The following is a 15,261-nucleotide window of genomic DNA, read 5'->3' as shown; positions in this document are numbered from 1 at the left end:
GAACACAGAAGATTAGAGGAAGATGACACTAAAATCTTAAGTGAAGGAAGGTCAACCTATCAACCTTTGCGAATCCAAATTGCTTGCGCTAAACGTATCTAAACACGACTCGCAGGCCAAATCCCTCCGTCTCTAATGGCCATTACAGCCTGTTTGCCATTGTAGGGCCTCACAATAGCATCACGCTGGGATTTTGTGAGGAGCTTGCTTGCAACAGTTATTACCCCCCAAAAAACTTGAGCAGGGGGTGGAGGGGAGCAGTCAGGAGGAGAACAAGAAGATTTGGGGTTCCAGGAGAGGGGTGGGGGGGTGGAGGGGGGGCGTCAGCAGGAGGGACAGGGTGCGAGGTCAGAGGGCAACACCAAAGCGGAAATGGGAGGCAGAAAGGGGGCCGGGAGGGGACAATGGGACGGGGCTGGACCGAGACAGACAAAGCTGGAGGGGAGGGTGGACAGTGCACAAAACACAGGAAGATGAGGAGAAAAAGATGAAGGGGGCAGAATGGAGGGGGGGGGGGCAAACAGATGGTGTAAAGGCGGGTTCAGAGAAAAGAGAGAGCGAGAGAGAGAGAGAGTGAGGGGCGCTGAAAGAGGAAGAGCGAGGGGTGAAAGCTGAAAAGCTACTGTTAGCAACACATGCATCACAGGACAGGACACCTAAACGCCACACAGGCCCATATGGTGACAGACGGGACACTGGGGACGCAGCAGGGCCCTGAACGCACCTTTTAGTCTATAGATAATGGGTGACATCGTGATCAAGACCACTTCCTTCTATAACAATGAGTAATAACTTAACTACAACATTCTATAATGTTATATAAAAGGCTCTTCTTCTTCTGTGTCCTAAAAAATGTAGATAATTTCACTTACAAAACCTAAGAAACCCTCTATCAAAACAGGAAGGAAGAAGCGTAAGGTATGACAAACTTATTGCTCATAAATACACACAGTATACAGTATATATGTGTGTGTGTGTGTGTAGTTCAGGTGAATGTTCACACACAGGTACACACTTCAGTCCATGCTTTATCATAATGGGATCATCAATACTTGGGTGTTTCTCCAGCTATTATGATCTAATTATCTGGCTCATTTCGACCCGCTGACCGCACACACACGCACACACACATTATACAAGTTGTCATTAAGAGGGTTTTTCCTGGAATCATTCATCTTAAGGGAGTGAGTGAGTGTGTGAGAGGAGAGGGGAGGCGATGCTTCACTGCGGGACACACACACAGACACGCACGCACGCACGCACGCACGCGGTTTGTGTGAGAGACGCAAGTTAGGAGAGTTTGTCATTTTTTGAGCTTTTACCTTTTCGCGAGGTTTGCAGACTACCCGTCCATGATTTCATCTTGAATCAGTCAAATCTGATCTACTTCCGGTATCGCGGCGGGCGGAAGCTGTCGTGACCTTTAACCCTGACCCTCTTGTTGCCACCTGTCGCCGCAGGTTACGAGGCGTTCGCGGACACACAATCTTTATGCTGTGGGGAAGTAAATCCGGAGATACACACACGTCAACAACACACACACACCCGGACACAGGGCCTCATTCCACCACAGACGACCGAGAGAACTTTAACACAGTTTACTCCTTTGCACAACATCCAGAGCGCTGAATAATACACGATTAATGTCACAGTTTGATATTAATTCGCTGATAATTCTCTCGTCGACGATACAAATGTGGAGTTTATAAAGCTATTTGAGACTGTATAACGGGAGAAACGTAGTAAATTACGGCTGAAATACACTTAAATGAATTTTGTTTTATCTTTACAAAGTGGAACATTTCATACACGTTTAATTTAATGATCACTCGTTGATTTAGATTGTATGCCAAGTCAAGAAAAATATAAATACATGCAGGAAAAGCAACGTGCACATCACAGAGCCGACATTGTTTTCTGCCTTAAATCCAATATGATGAAGACGAATTGTTTCTACCCTTTCTAGATCTAAATGAGAGAAACAAAAACAGATATTTGTTTTTAAATAATTTTGATGTTTAATCTCAAAAAGGAAAATGACAATTCATGCCAAAACACGAAGCTGAATTATTTTTTATGTACTGTTTGTCGATTTGGTCGCTCCCATCTGAACTAAACGTGACGGGTTTGTATTATTGTATTTGCTCCTCTTCCTCAGAGGTGCGCATTGAAACATTTCACCTTCAGTAGAACCTGCAGCCGATCTAAACTGACCAGTCTGCTTAATTTTTGGGGGAATCACCTGTTAGAGAAAGAAGCTGCACCTGATCTTATTATTTCCCTTCTTGGATGTATTGGTGATTATTGATCCCTGGCGCTAGAAGAGTCCGGATTAAGGGTGTGTATACGAGTTGTGCCCCTTGGCCAGCGCTCCCATATAATTAGACGCTATTTTAATTCACAGTATCATGACAGACAGATAGCATCGGTAGAGTTCTAATCCCTTGTTAAACTCTGTGTAACCTCGCTCTCCACTGCCTCCTGTGCCTCCCCTCCGGGCGGTTGTCATCCCCCTGCGTTGTGGTCACTTCACAGAGGTCCGCTGTGTGTTTCCATCTCATGTTATGATTCCCTTTAAGTCTCTTTAGACACTTGTATTTATTTAAAAACACTCGCCCCATTGTCCCACAGCGGCCCCGGTGTAATGGCAGAGCGATTGAAGAGGAGGGATGAAGGGCTTCAATCACAGAGGGAGATAAGGGAGGAAGCTGTGGCGCTTTTAAAGGGCGCGTTTTGGGTTTGCTGAAACTGAATAAAGCAGCATAAAACGACTCATTAATCCGGACAGATTCGGTGGATCGTTTAAAGTTGTACAGTATCTCCTCTTCATCCTATATAGCTCCATATATAGGTGATCTCCTCTTCATCCTATACATCCATATGGCTGCATCAACCCGCTGTTGTATCAGACAGACAAGGGGCGACAAAGGTGCCATATAGATGAGAGTCATTAGAGGTGTCGTGTTTGCTTTACAGACATGTGAGAACAACATTAACGGCGTTTTCACTCAGAGGGATCCTGACACCCTGGTGCGACATTGCGCGTGGACACAGCGGGGGAATGAAACGAGCCCGATGCGGGAGTTTTACACACACAGACACACACACACTTAGCCTCCAGGACTTAGTTTGGTGCAGATATAGAGTAATGCATGTTTTCTATACATTCACTTTAAGAGCGCGTGCAGCTGCTGTGTAATAGTTGATGGGATGATACGTAATTTTATGTCAGTTTCCTTTTATTTATTCTTATTGTGGAGACACAGACTGAGAACTTTGCATACTTTCACAATAATTTTGAAGGCATTTATGTAACTCTATAGAAGTGCATGATTGTTATTAATAATAACACTTTATAGAATCAAATTGAACTAATGAGACTTATTATGGTTCCTGGGAAGAGAACCGAGATAAATTCTGAAATATTCCGTTTATTTACAATTTCAGAAGCCTTAATTCATTAGATAATAGGAGGAAAAGTGAGAATAATAAACTGTTTTGAGAAAATATGTCATTGGTTTAGTGATAGAGGTCAGATTACACACAGCAAGACACCACGTCTGAGCTGTAATCGTATTATGACGGTTAAACTTCTCTCTACAAGAATGTTGTTCTCTGAATGTCATTAAGGTTGTCATCCTTTTCTGCAGAGGTAAGAACTTAAAGACTAATCATGTCAGGTCAATAATTGATCAGAGGGACAAACTCATACTGGTAAACGTGTTGGCCTTTGCGCCTTTTTGGTTTTACGCATAAACGCGCGTAAAATAGTTCCTGACGAGTTTCTAAAAGTGATTTCCAATGAGTTTTTGGGGACGATTACGGGTGAGTGACTCGCCTTCCGTGTCAAATCGTGGGCCGCGGTCGTCGGTGAGGATACCTGTCAGCGAGGAAACTGTGACGGATCGCAGCAAATCAAGCACTAAATTGCGTGTGAAAGCGGCGGAGTCACATGGAAACGAGCCCCGCGTAATGCCATCAAAACACAGGGTCAATCAAGACGGTGGGCTTCGCTCCTATTTTGGGGGGGGAGGAGTGAGGAGGGTGTGGAGGGGTGAGATGGGTGACGCCCTCTTTTACCCGAAGCCACGCCCCCATCGTAGCTCCCTGCCTCCCTTCTCCAATAGCCGCGCGCCTCCGTCCCCTGCGTCGCCGCCGGTTGGATAAAACCTGGACCAAGCGCGCTCACACACAGCCGCTCCGTGCCTGTGCTGACAAAACACACACACACACACACTCACACACACCGTCTCCTCCTGAACAGCCCGGACCACCCGACACACACACACACACGGCAATTTTGGATAATATTAGAAAACCTGCTGGGGACGTTTTGCTTCGCATCTCCGCCGTGGGAAGGTAAGAAAGAGCGCGTTTAGCTCCGTTTGAATGGGAAATGAGAGGAATTGATTGATTGTGAGACAAATTAAAGGCAATGTAATGGAATTTAGTGATCGCGATGATACAGCGAGGCGGAAAATATGATGACAGAGATGCAACTGTGCAAAGTGTTCATATTAATGCAAGTTTGCGATGAGAGAATAGGCAGAATGTATAGGAATAATGATGTAATGTGACGCAGGTCCAGATGAATGAATATGAATCCAAAAGGAGCTGAACGCTACTGATACACACAGGAGAGAAGCGATTCATAATACACACGAAAAGTAATTTAATTTGAGATATTTATCCCACTGTGGTTCTTAATATGATCTCAAATATAAACCTTCACTTCAGGGAGCTGCTAGATTTGTCTTTAAATGTGTTATTATATAGAAAACATACTTAAATCTATTCGCACATAGAGAAAGTGTGAGTGTCCACTTTTATCTTGAAGCATTTTTTTGTTTTCAGTTTTACACCCTTAACCCACAGTTGTAATGAAATCCAAAAATAGAGGAAAATATCATAATTGGGGAACAAAAACGTTGAAGCGACGTGTGTAAATAAGAGAAATGTCAGAGAATAAAATGAAACGGCGGATGTGTTAGTAAAGTTAATGTCCTAGTTTTAGTGGAGCGATGCACCACGCTGTGATCTCGTGCATTATTTAAATATTTTCAATGTCATTTTCACAGAATTTGTACAGGAGTCAACATTTATACACTTTAATTAAAGGGACAATAAATAACTATCATACCATTGAGTAGATATGGTAGGTGTAGTTAAGTTTTACTCCCCAGCAGTAAATGATAACATTGGAAATCTAAGAAGTCTATTATATTTTGTTAATATCAGACACAATTAGAATTAAAGTAAAATTTCCATATTTTAAATATTAGACTTTGAAGGATTCAGCCTGAGGAAATCATTCAACCTGACATATACTGTGTATCATAATGTAGGATTGGAAAAAATATTCTTTCGTTTTTGATTGAATTATCAATTATTTAGACATATTTGTCTTACAATTTGGAATTACAAATATTTGTTTAGTCAAGTAATATAAATAGCAATAAGAAGAAAAAATAAAGGCATTCAACCAAAACTTTACACTTACATTTAACTTCTCCAAAATGCATTAAAATGTTTTTGTGCTGGAAAATGATACAATTAAAGTGCAGTTAATGTAGTGAAAGTGAATTCAAATACTTGATCATAGTTTATCAAAGGTAGTTAAGAGTTTTTTAACTGCTCACAAATCGGAGGCCAATCATGTTAGTGTGTCAAACAATTCATCTGCATTTACACAGTGAAGATTAAACTCGAATTTAACCCCAAATCTGTGCATAATTTGATTTATTCTAAGATCTGCAGCAAAGGATGAGAATAAAAACAAATATTTACAGTATTCATCAGTTCCAGACTGAACTTAAGATTTCTATATAAACATCCGTGTTCATTCATTATGCATGTTGCTCTCACTGTCTCAGTTTACTTCACTTATCAAATGTTTTTGCTCATAATTGTCTCTGATCTTGGCACTTTACTCTTTATGGAGTTGGCAGCTTTTCACACAGACACAGACACACACACACACTTAAGTACTTAGAGCATCGACACACAGTTATTGCATATATGTAAAAATCCCTATCTTTTATTTCATCCATGTTTTTCTTCTTCTTTGTTCAACAAATCAGAGCTGGGTGTAAAACCTCCATGTTGTTGGGATCAATAATGTGAGCTTCCTCTCACATTAACTCACATTCACTCATTATTTCATCCTCAGTTTACAGTGAAGACTCAACTGCAGGCGCTTTATTTAAGCAACACTGCACTATTAGTCACAATATAGGCCCTTCACTTTGCTGTAAATAAATACTAACTCATTGTGATAAGTGGAAATTGATTAATGAGCACAGTCAATAATAATTAATAACTTCAGGGAGTTGATGAAGAGAGATTATCAGCATAACAGACGTCAGCTGGGCAGAATAAAGGGAGAAGCAGAGAGGTGGTGCAAACAGTGATAACTAAATTAGAGCATTTATAACAAGTGTGGATGATGTCAAACATACCTCTCCATTCAGTCTAATGCAGACATGTTGGCCTTTAGGGTCAGGGTCAAATGTCCCAGAATGCATGTCTTCACACTCACACCTTTACACCTAAAGAAGAAGGAAAGAGTGTGATTCAATTCTCAGAGGCATCACATTTCTAAACAGGCAAAAAAACAAAACACAGCCATTCTCACAAACCCATGTCCTCCTGCGGTGTTTCAGGAGCACACACACTCAGGCTAGACGAGGCAAGACGTGGAGTAAAAACACTTTAACTGCGGGGACAACGTGGAGGAGGCCGTCACATTCCGCTGGTGGACTGCGGACCAAAAACTCAGGGATATGTCCAACAATATGGGAAGAGGTAAATAGACAACACAAGCTGAGCGGCTCTTCACACTCCTGTTTGCACTATCAGAGATATACTGCTGACTGGACACACACTCGGCCCGCCTGGTTCCCTCTCACAATCAATCACTGTAGGGGAAGAAATTGGGATGCACCGACGCATCCTGTCAGCTTATTGTGATTCTTACAGAGTGAGTTGCATTTGTTTTGGAGGATACTGAGGAGGGTAATTAAATGGCACTTGAGGCTGTCAGGTATATATATTCAGAGTCATTCTTCTATTTGGACCGTCCGAGGAGAAGAATGACTCTGAATGGAGGAGGCTCAGAGGCTTGTTTATGTTTATGTCTCAGGCTGTATCTATGTATCTATCTAGAACTGAGACCATTAGATCTACATCCATATATGGACTTGACTTTATGTTTTAACTCTTCAAGCATAATTTAATCCTTTTTCATATTTAATTTCCCCAGCACCTGCTCTGTAATGTCTCTGTTTCTCCTTCAAAGCCTTACACACAATTGAATAGAATACCCAATAGAAATAGCTTCCAAAAAGGAGCATCCTTAAAATGGGCCAAGAATATACCAGATTTAATCCTATATATAAACATACATGTGAAATATATAAACCTGCATGTCGTCACACTCTCTCTCTCTCCTCCATTTATTTGCCGCTCACCGTTTTCTCGCCTTCTTTTGCGTGTGCCCGTGTGTGTGCGTGTACGTGCACCTCCATCCCCCTCAGGGCTGCTCCGCTTTAATATCCTGCAGGTTGATGAAGCTTGGCGGGGAGATTTTTTTCCACACTCCGCTGGCAGCGTTAATAGAGACCCCCTCCTCCTCCTCCTCCTCCTCCCACCCATCTCTCCTCCTCCTTCTCTTCATCCTCCCCGGCCTGGTCCCGCCGCTGTTTGATGTGGAAATGAAAGCTGGGAAAAAGAGCTTCAGAAAGGAAGCTTGAATGGGTTAAATTAAAAGCCATGGTGTTCTTGCAGAGTCACCACCGTGCAGTCAGGAAACATCTGAACGGGTCTTTGGTTTCAGCCTCCCTGCCTGAAATCAACACATTTCACATGTAGGGAGATCAGTTCTCAATATTATTATGGACTTACTGCCTCACAATATTACCAAATATCTAGTAACCAACATACATGTGAAGATATTGTTTGTTGAATCTCACATCCTATAAGAAGTATTCATTTTACAATTGACTTGTACGTAAAAATAGACTTCTAATATATAGATATAAATATAAAACTATATTCGAATTGCAAAATATATATGCTGTTCTTCATTTAAATCAATTTCTATGTCAAAATCTTCGTTCAAATGCTCACTAAACTTACTAAGGCTCGCTCACACCGCCACACACACTCACATTGCCACAGTGTGGATCGCAGTCCAAACTCTGTCAAATCCTATTTTATCAGCCGGTTCCCTTTTAAACGCGGGCGTGAGTCCTCACTGTCCCCATTCTGCTGTGTCTTTGGATTATTTTTCACAGTCTTTATATCATAATCCTCATATGTGAGACAGGAGCTTGTATTTGTATTATAGTTTCTGTCATTCAGGCTAAATGTGAGGACAGGTTTTGTATTCTAAAGCTGTGGATGGCTAAGATGGCCTGTTTCTTCTTTGAGCGTAGGTTAAGTTTGCGTGTACATGTTTAAATTGTAGCTCGGCGATGTTGTCAGTTGCTCATGGGTTCAGATTTCACGACATTTATAAGTGTTCATCCCCCCTCCTCCCCCAGGTCATGGGGGTCTTAACCAACTAGGCGGAATGTTTGTTAATGGCCGTCCGCTTCCGGAGGTGATCCGGCAACGCATCGTGGACATGGCCCACCAGGGCGTCCGGCCCTGTGACATCTCCCGGCAGCTCAGAGTCAGCCACGGCTGCGTCAGCAAGATCCTGGGACGGTAAGCATGTCATGTCCTCTAACTGTTAATCAACCTCTGGTCCCGTGTTTGACCTTTGAAGTCTGTTAACGCGTGAGGAACAGGGTCAGTGTTCGTTTTTAATATAATAATCTCATGATCTTCAGCTACTACGAGACCGGCAGCATCAAGCCGGGTGTGATCGGCGGCTCCAAGCCCAAAGTGGCCACACCGAAGGTCGTGGAGAAGATCGCAGACTACAAGAGGCAAAACCCCACCATGTTCGCCTGGGAAATCAGGGACCGGCTGCTGGCGGAGGGAGTGTGTGACGGCGACACCGTGCCTAGCGTGAGCTCCATTAACAGGTAACACAACTGAACCCTGTGTGAATGTGTTTTCATATGTCACTCAGGACTTGGCTGATTGGTTTTGGACATAACATCTAAGCTGCTCACTCAGGCCCATTTGTCCTCTTCGTTTCAGAATAATCCGAACAAAGGTCCAGCAGCCGTTCAATCTGCCTCTGGACGGCAAAGGTCTAAGTCCAGGACAGACTCTAAGTACGTCTCACACACACGCACACACACAAAGTCCACAAAACCTGGGTGTATCATCTACTGATTAATTATCAATGTCTCTGTCTCACTGTCCGTCTCATTTGTCTCTCTCAGTTCCCAGTTCGGCCGTCACTCCTCCTGAGTCTCCACATTCGGACTCTCTGGGCTCCACCTACTCCATCAGTGGCTTGTTGGGGATTCCCCAGCCCAGCACGGAGGGCAAGCGGAGCCACGATGACAGTAAGACTCGGATCAAACCAACACGCCACAACACAGAACCTGTTTCACCACAGTCGCCATCATCTAATCGACCTCCATCTCTTTCTCTCTCTCTCTCTAGGTGACCAGGAGAGTTGTCGGCACAGCGTGGACTCGCAGGGTAGCGGGGGCGTCCCGAGGAAACAGATGAGACTGGACCACTTCTCTGCCGCCACACAGCACTTGGACTGCGGGTTTGACCGCCATCACTACCCGCCGGACTCCTTCGGCTCCGCCTCCAGCAGCAAAACAGAGCAGGTAGCGGTAATTACAAATCGAATGAATCGGCCGCAGACTCCATAAGCACGTTCACTCAACATCAAACAACATCCACCAATAGCTAATCCGTCTTCCGTCGTCCCCAGACTTTGTACCCACTGTCGCTCATCAACGGCAGTCTAGAAGAGGCCAAAAGCAGCCTGTCCACCTCCAGCTCAGCCATTGGACGAAATCTCACAGGACAGGGCTACACTATGGTTGCCGGTAAGTCCCTCAACGCTGCTCATGGCGCTCAGACAGCATCATCATCTCTCATTTCAGGATGTTACAGCATCCTGAATCCCCTCCGGTGCCGCTCACTCTTTGTTTTTGCCATAACTTCAATAAGTTTGAGTCATTTTCATCTCATTTGTTTTCATTTTCTCACCCACGCCCCTCCCTGTCTACTGGCCGTGCCCCCCCCTCAGACCCTCTACAGCCGCTGCCACTCTGTTTAAAACAGGAAATGTCCCCGGAAGTGACCAGCACGAGCCCCTCGCCGTGCAACCTGGCCTTTGTGGAGCTGCAGGGGCTGCAGAGGCCCGTGTCTGTCAGCAGCTGCAGCGGCCCCAACAATTACCATAACACCTTCAACTCATTCTCCCATCATGCACCTGTGTATGGCCAGTTCAGCAGTCAGTCACTCATCACAGGTAAAGGAGGCGTCCATCTCATTCATCTCTCCCAGCATGTTCATCACCGGCCTGTGAAAAGTGTGAAGTCTACAAAATGTCAACTGAAACTTAGAGACAAAGCTAGGTGACAATGCATTGTGGGAAAATACAATGCAATTGAAATGCAAAGTGAAAGCAGGTGCTTTCAGAACAAGGAGTGTGTCCGGAAAACAGGAATGTTTGGTCACAATAACCTTCATCTGTCCTCACTGCTTCGTCATCCAAGTTATCAAACTAGCTAGCAACAACGCTGGCTAGCTAGCTAACGTTAGCTACTTCCACAGATTTGATCTAAAAATAAAAACGTAGTTGACTTTTATCAAAGACATGGACTTTTTCAGACCAAACTGCCTCCTTGTTTCAATATCATCTTTGTAATATGTACGATGTTGTGCAGTGGGTTCGCCACAGGAAGTTACCTTTTTTAACTTAGAAAGGCATAGAATTCTGAAAAACATAGTTTTCAGTGAAATAAAGTGTACTTTCCATAGATTTTGATGTTCCGAGGTCTTACGTTGTGTGTGTGTGTGTGTGTGTGTGTGTGTGTTTTAGGCCGTGACATGGTTAGTTCCACCTTGCCAGGCTACCCGCCTCACATCCCCTCACCTGGACAGGGTGGATACTCCACGTCCGCCATCACTGGCATGGTAGCAGGTAAGAGACGCAATTTAGTTCACTCACACCCAAATTCAATACCGCAACGCGCAAAGTCAAATGGGAGAATCTGTGCCAAAGCGAAAGTCACCGGGTGCTGAATGAGTCCAGCAGGAAGGGAGGGCAAGCACAAAGCGATGAAAGGAGAAATAAGAGGAAAAGGAGACAGAAGGGCTGCAGATTAACAGGGAGACAAGCTGAGTTAATGAGTAGCCCTGCTAGGGTGGTCAGCCATGTGTGTGTGTGTGTGTGTATGTGCATGGGCCCAGGGGGTACAGAGAACCGGCTGGGGGGTTCCACCCTGCTGCCCACACCCCCACCCAGACACCTCTGACCAAATATCGCCATGGGAACCAGGGGGCCCCACAAGAGAGATATGGTTTGGGGGGGAGAAGGGGGTTTTAAGGTCTGAGCGAAGGGGAGGCAGTCTTTGCTGTGCACGTACACACACACACACGGCCACAGAGCCACACAGGTGCGTGGCAGCGTTTGTGTGTGTGTGTGTGTGGTGTGTGATGCGCCATTTTTATTTGAAGTCTGCCCTTCGAAGCGCGAAATGAGAGGGTCTGATTTATTATTTTTCTGGTGGGCTCGCTGTGAGGAAGCGTTGATACACAATTACTCAGCGAGGGTGGGGGGGGGGAGTTAGGACGAAAGGGGGGTGGGGGTGGGGGGGCCCAGGGATTCATTCCAGCCAACATAATTACCAATTAGATAGTGGAATGTTTAAAAAAAAGAAAGAGGAGAAAGAGGAGTGCCAAGGAAGGTTTGAGGCAGGAAGTGAGAGGAGGAGGGCATTTCAGGGGGCACACGCTGACTGAACGACCTGGGGGGTGAGAAAGAGAGAGTGAGAGAGGGAGAGGAAGAGAGAGAGAGAGAATGAGGGGAGCAGCATCCACGCACCGCTGAGCCCGGGGATTTTACCTTCAGACATCCACCTGCACCACAGATTAATGGTTTACAGGATACACTAACTGCTGGTGAATTATGAGCTAAACTGAAGCTGGCACACAGACAAACAAGCAAACTCTCAACACGCTCGCGGCGGCTACGGCTCAATAACAAACGTCGCCTTAGTTTGTTGCATTTTCGGCGTGTAAAGCCCATCTCAGAGTTGGATCTGATGATGTTTTCCTCTCTTTTTTCCCGGCGCAGGTGCAGATTACTCGGCTCAGTCCTACAGCCACTCGCCCTACACCTCCTACAGTGAAGCCTGGAGGTTCACCAACTCCAGCATACTGGGTGAGTGAAGTGTTTACTACTTCCCTTATACTGGCAGACAAATTGGGTATAATTACTTTATCTTATTATGATTCAACAATATCTTCTGTCACCCAAATTTCTAATTTAGTGAATGACTACAGTGTTTAAATAAGAGTAAATGTGCAACAAACAGTCTAAGCTCAGCCATCTGCTCTGAAATCTGAAAGTGCTGGATAAGATGGATCAAGAAGATCTCATCCACCTCCAACATCTTTGACCTCCACCTCTAATGGTCTCCCTCTGTCGCCCCCTGCAGGTTCACCCTATTACTACGGCTCCGCCTCCCGCACGGCTCCACCGTCCACAGCCGCCTACGACCACCTCTAGTCCACGCTGCGCGGGTGGAGGTCACCAGGACCAGGACCAGGCCCAGGATCAGGACCAGGACTAGAACTAGGCGATGAGACAGACCAGCTGTCACGTGTGATCATGGACCAATGAGTGAACACCAAACCCGGATGACACGCTGATGAACCTGCAACCTGATTTTTTTTTTTTACATCTGTCATGGTCCACCACACCTGCCTACATGTTATTTATTTGTCATTACTGATAGCGTTTCCAGGGTAACTCTGACTCACGTGCACGTTTACACACATACTGACACTGAACTGTTTCCACACACACACACACACGCTGAGCTCTCCTTACACACTGTTTTGGCCAAAGACTTTGTTTCTCGCACATCTGCAACTTGAAACCACTCCTGCAGTGAATATGCAACGTCTTCACACTGAAATATGCCTGCTTTTGTTTACAACGCTGTTTTTAATTGTTTATTCAGCCCTGACATCATTTCTGTGTGTGTGTGTGTGTGTGTAATCTACGTCCGCTTGCTGATGAATTTTGTGTGTGGTTTTCATTGTGTAAATTCAGATTGAAGAGCTTTCCACGTAGAGAATGTAGAATATCTAACTGACTGGAGGAGGCCACATCAAACCACAATTAAAACACAAATGCCTACATATGCTCCTCAAAGACAATTTATGTATCCCGTCTAGCAATATGTACATACTGTAAATGATGAACTGCTTATGGGGAAGCGATGCAATTCTATTCTGATGATTACAGAGGGGAGGGGGCTGGTGATTTGGCTATAAACAACAAAGCTTGAATTACGTTTGTTTTGCTTTCAGATGAGCTTAGTTTGTTGTCATGCTGATGTTCTGATGTTTGTTAAGAACTGTGACTATTTTTTCTTATACCGTTATTAATATTATTGCAGATGTAAATAATGAATTTCTAAAGAATTATTTTAATTAAAGCATGACAAATTTACGAATGGCTTGACTGTTGTCTCCTTAAAACTTTTCTTTTTTTAAATATCGTTATTATTACTGTTATTATCATTACTACTATTATTATTATTACACCGTCGCTTCCAGCTGCATGCACGTAAAATGTTGCAGATTTTTTTTTTTCCGCAACTCAGCAGTTGAAGAGGACGAAGTCAATGATCCTGAAAACACGCGCATCTGTTTAATTTCTTCTTTTATTTTCTGCATCATGTAGTTTTATTTGCAATTATTTCGCCCCTCTTCGCGGCCTCATTATAGCGGCACGTTAACGAGGCCACGGTTCGCCGGTGCCGCGGCCCACCTGGTGCCACCGCGTGACGCCGAGGGCCGCGCGCGCGCTCCGACCGAAGGCTGCTGGCAGGCAGCGCACGTGAGAGCCGCGCGGCAGCCTCGTGCCCGGGCGGAGAGGAGAAGTTACCCGGATGGCACCTTGCAGCAATTTGTTACGATGTACTCATAATTACACGTTACGTTCTAATACCACGCGGCGGGTAAAGATATTGGCTACAAAGATAGCTGTAGGTTTTCTGCATAAAGGCAAAATATAAAAATATAGACTGACAATTCATAAAAAAAACTTCATTTATTTGTTGATTCTAAGATGACATTGTTTATTTTTGTTGGATTTTTTGGTTGATGTTGGTCGTTAATGGCATGATAAGGACCATCTTCCATCTTTTAAAAAGGTGACATATGTTGGTTTCATTTACTTTTTTAGTTTTCTTTCTTTGTCTGATTTGATATTTTTCTATGTTTTCTCTTTCATTTTAACCTGGCGATCTCTTTTGCTATTTCTGTCTCTTTTCTTTCTGACTATTTTTTTTCTCTCTGTCTGACTTGTGCTGGCTGATACTTCCTCTCATTAGTCCACCCTACCCTCTCCGCTCATTTTCTACAGACAAACATCAGCGTGGCTCAAAGGTTAATTCAGAAACAAACTTTTTTCGGGTCAAACTATTATTGCTATTGTACGACTTCTAGGAAAATCACTCAAAAACCCCACACATCAGTTAACTCAAGGCACATAATAAAAAATTAACCGTGACATCTGTCTTTCTCTTCACGCCTGCCATTTCCCTGACTCACCTCACACACACACACACACCGAACTGTAAACTTTAAACAAAAGCTGCTCTCCAACCTGCTGTTGTATAAGTGGACTGACCCACTCCAGACAGCCCACCAACCGCACCAACTGACTGGACGCTCATTTCTTTCCACTTCCCTGCTCAGGCATGCAGAAACACACATCTATATACATTCATTCATACACACTCCCGTCCACAGAGGAGCTCTGAAGCCGATGTGGCAATCCATTGTACTCGCAATTTCACATTCCGCACACCAGCTGACGGCCGGCCAGAGAAATAACGGCAGCAAATGTTAAACATTAACACTCGGAGTGCCAAAAGAGTAAAAAACAAAACATTATATTCCACTACAGGAGGAATCTCTCTCTCTCTCTTTCTCTCTCTCTCCCCCTCTCTCTCTCTCTCCGGGCCTATTAGCCGGGAGGTTTTTGGGCCACAGCGCTTCTGGTAATGAGCCCACCAGCACAATACAGGCACCGGGCCGGAACAGCTGAGGGCAGACAAAGTTGGCAGGACGGGGGAGTCACTACATTTAACACAG

The 15,261-nt window shown here is 44.5% G+C and overlaps 1 protein-coding gene across 2 annotated transcripts; it reads left to right on the top strand.

The window, feature by feature from the left end:
- The first annotated feature begins 6,782 nt into the window (after positions 1-6,782).
- pax8 (paired box 8) lies at positions 6,783-12,658 on the top strand. Of its 2 annotated transcripts, none has more exons than XM_076164063.1 (11): positions 6,783-6,804; positions 8,544-8,709; positions 8,835-9,032; positions 9,151-9,227; positions 9,339-9,464; positions 9,565-9,740; positions 9,848-9,965; positions 10,169-10,393; positions 10,967-11,068; positions 12,224-12,310; positions 12,588-12,658. In XM_076164063.1, exons 1-11 carry the CDS (start codon positions 6,783-6,785, stop codon positions 12,656-12,658), a joined length of 1,368 nt encoding a protein of 455 aa, XP_076020178.1. The 2 variants fall into 2 exon arrangements, with proteins under 2 accessions (XP_076020178.1, XP_076020177.1); XM_076164062.1 differs by having other exon boundaries at positions 10,169-10,402.
- The last annotated feature ends 2,603 nt before the right edge of the window (positions 12,659-15,261 follow it).

The sequence above is a fragment of the Genypterus blacodes genome, unplaced genomic scaffold (assembly GCF_046128005.1).
Source record: "Genypterus blacodes isolate CSIRO-AG114 ecotype Tasmania unplaced genomic scaffold, CSIRO-AGI_Gbla_v1 ptg000133l_1, whole genome shotgun sequence".
NCBI lineage: Eukaryota > Metazoa > Chordata > Actinopteri > Ophidiiformes > Ophidiidae > Genypterus > Genypterus blacodes.
Note: the sequence above shows the minus strand (reverse complement) of the source record. Positions and strands in the feature narration are given on the sequence as shown.

What these genes read in the sequence shown, in the direction of transcription:
- pax8 (XM_076164062.1), top strand. Translation starts at nt 6,783, where the DNA reads ATGTCCAACAATATGGGAAGAG. An exon ending in AGCGTGAGCTCCATTAACAG is followed by an intron (nt 9,033 to 9,150) that starts GTAACACAACTG and finishes TCTTCGTTTCAG; the next exon opens with AATAATCCGAACAAAGGTCC. An exon ending in GGGCTACACTATGGTTGCCG is followed by an intron (nt 9,966 to 10,168) that starts GTAAGTCCCTCA and finishes CCCCCCCCTCAG; the next exon opens with ACCCTCTACAGCCGCTGCCA.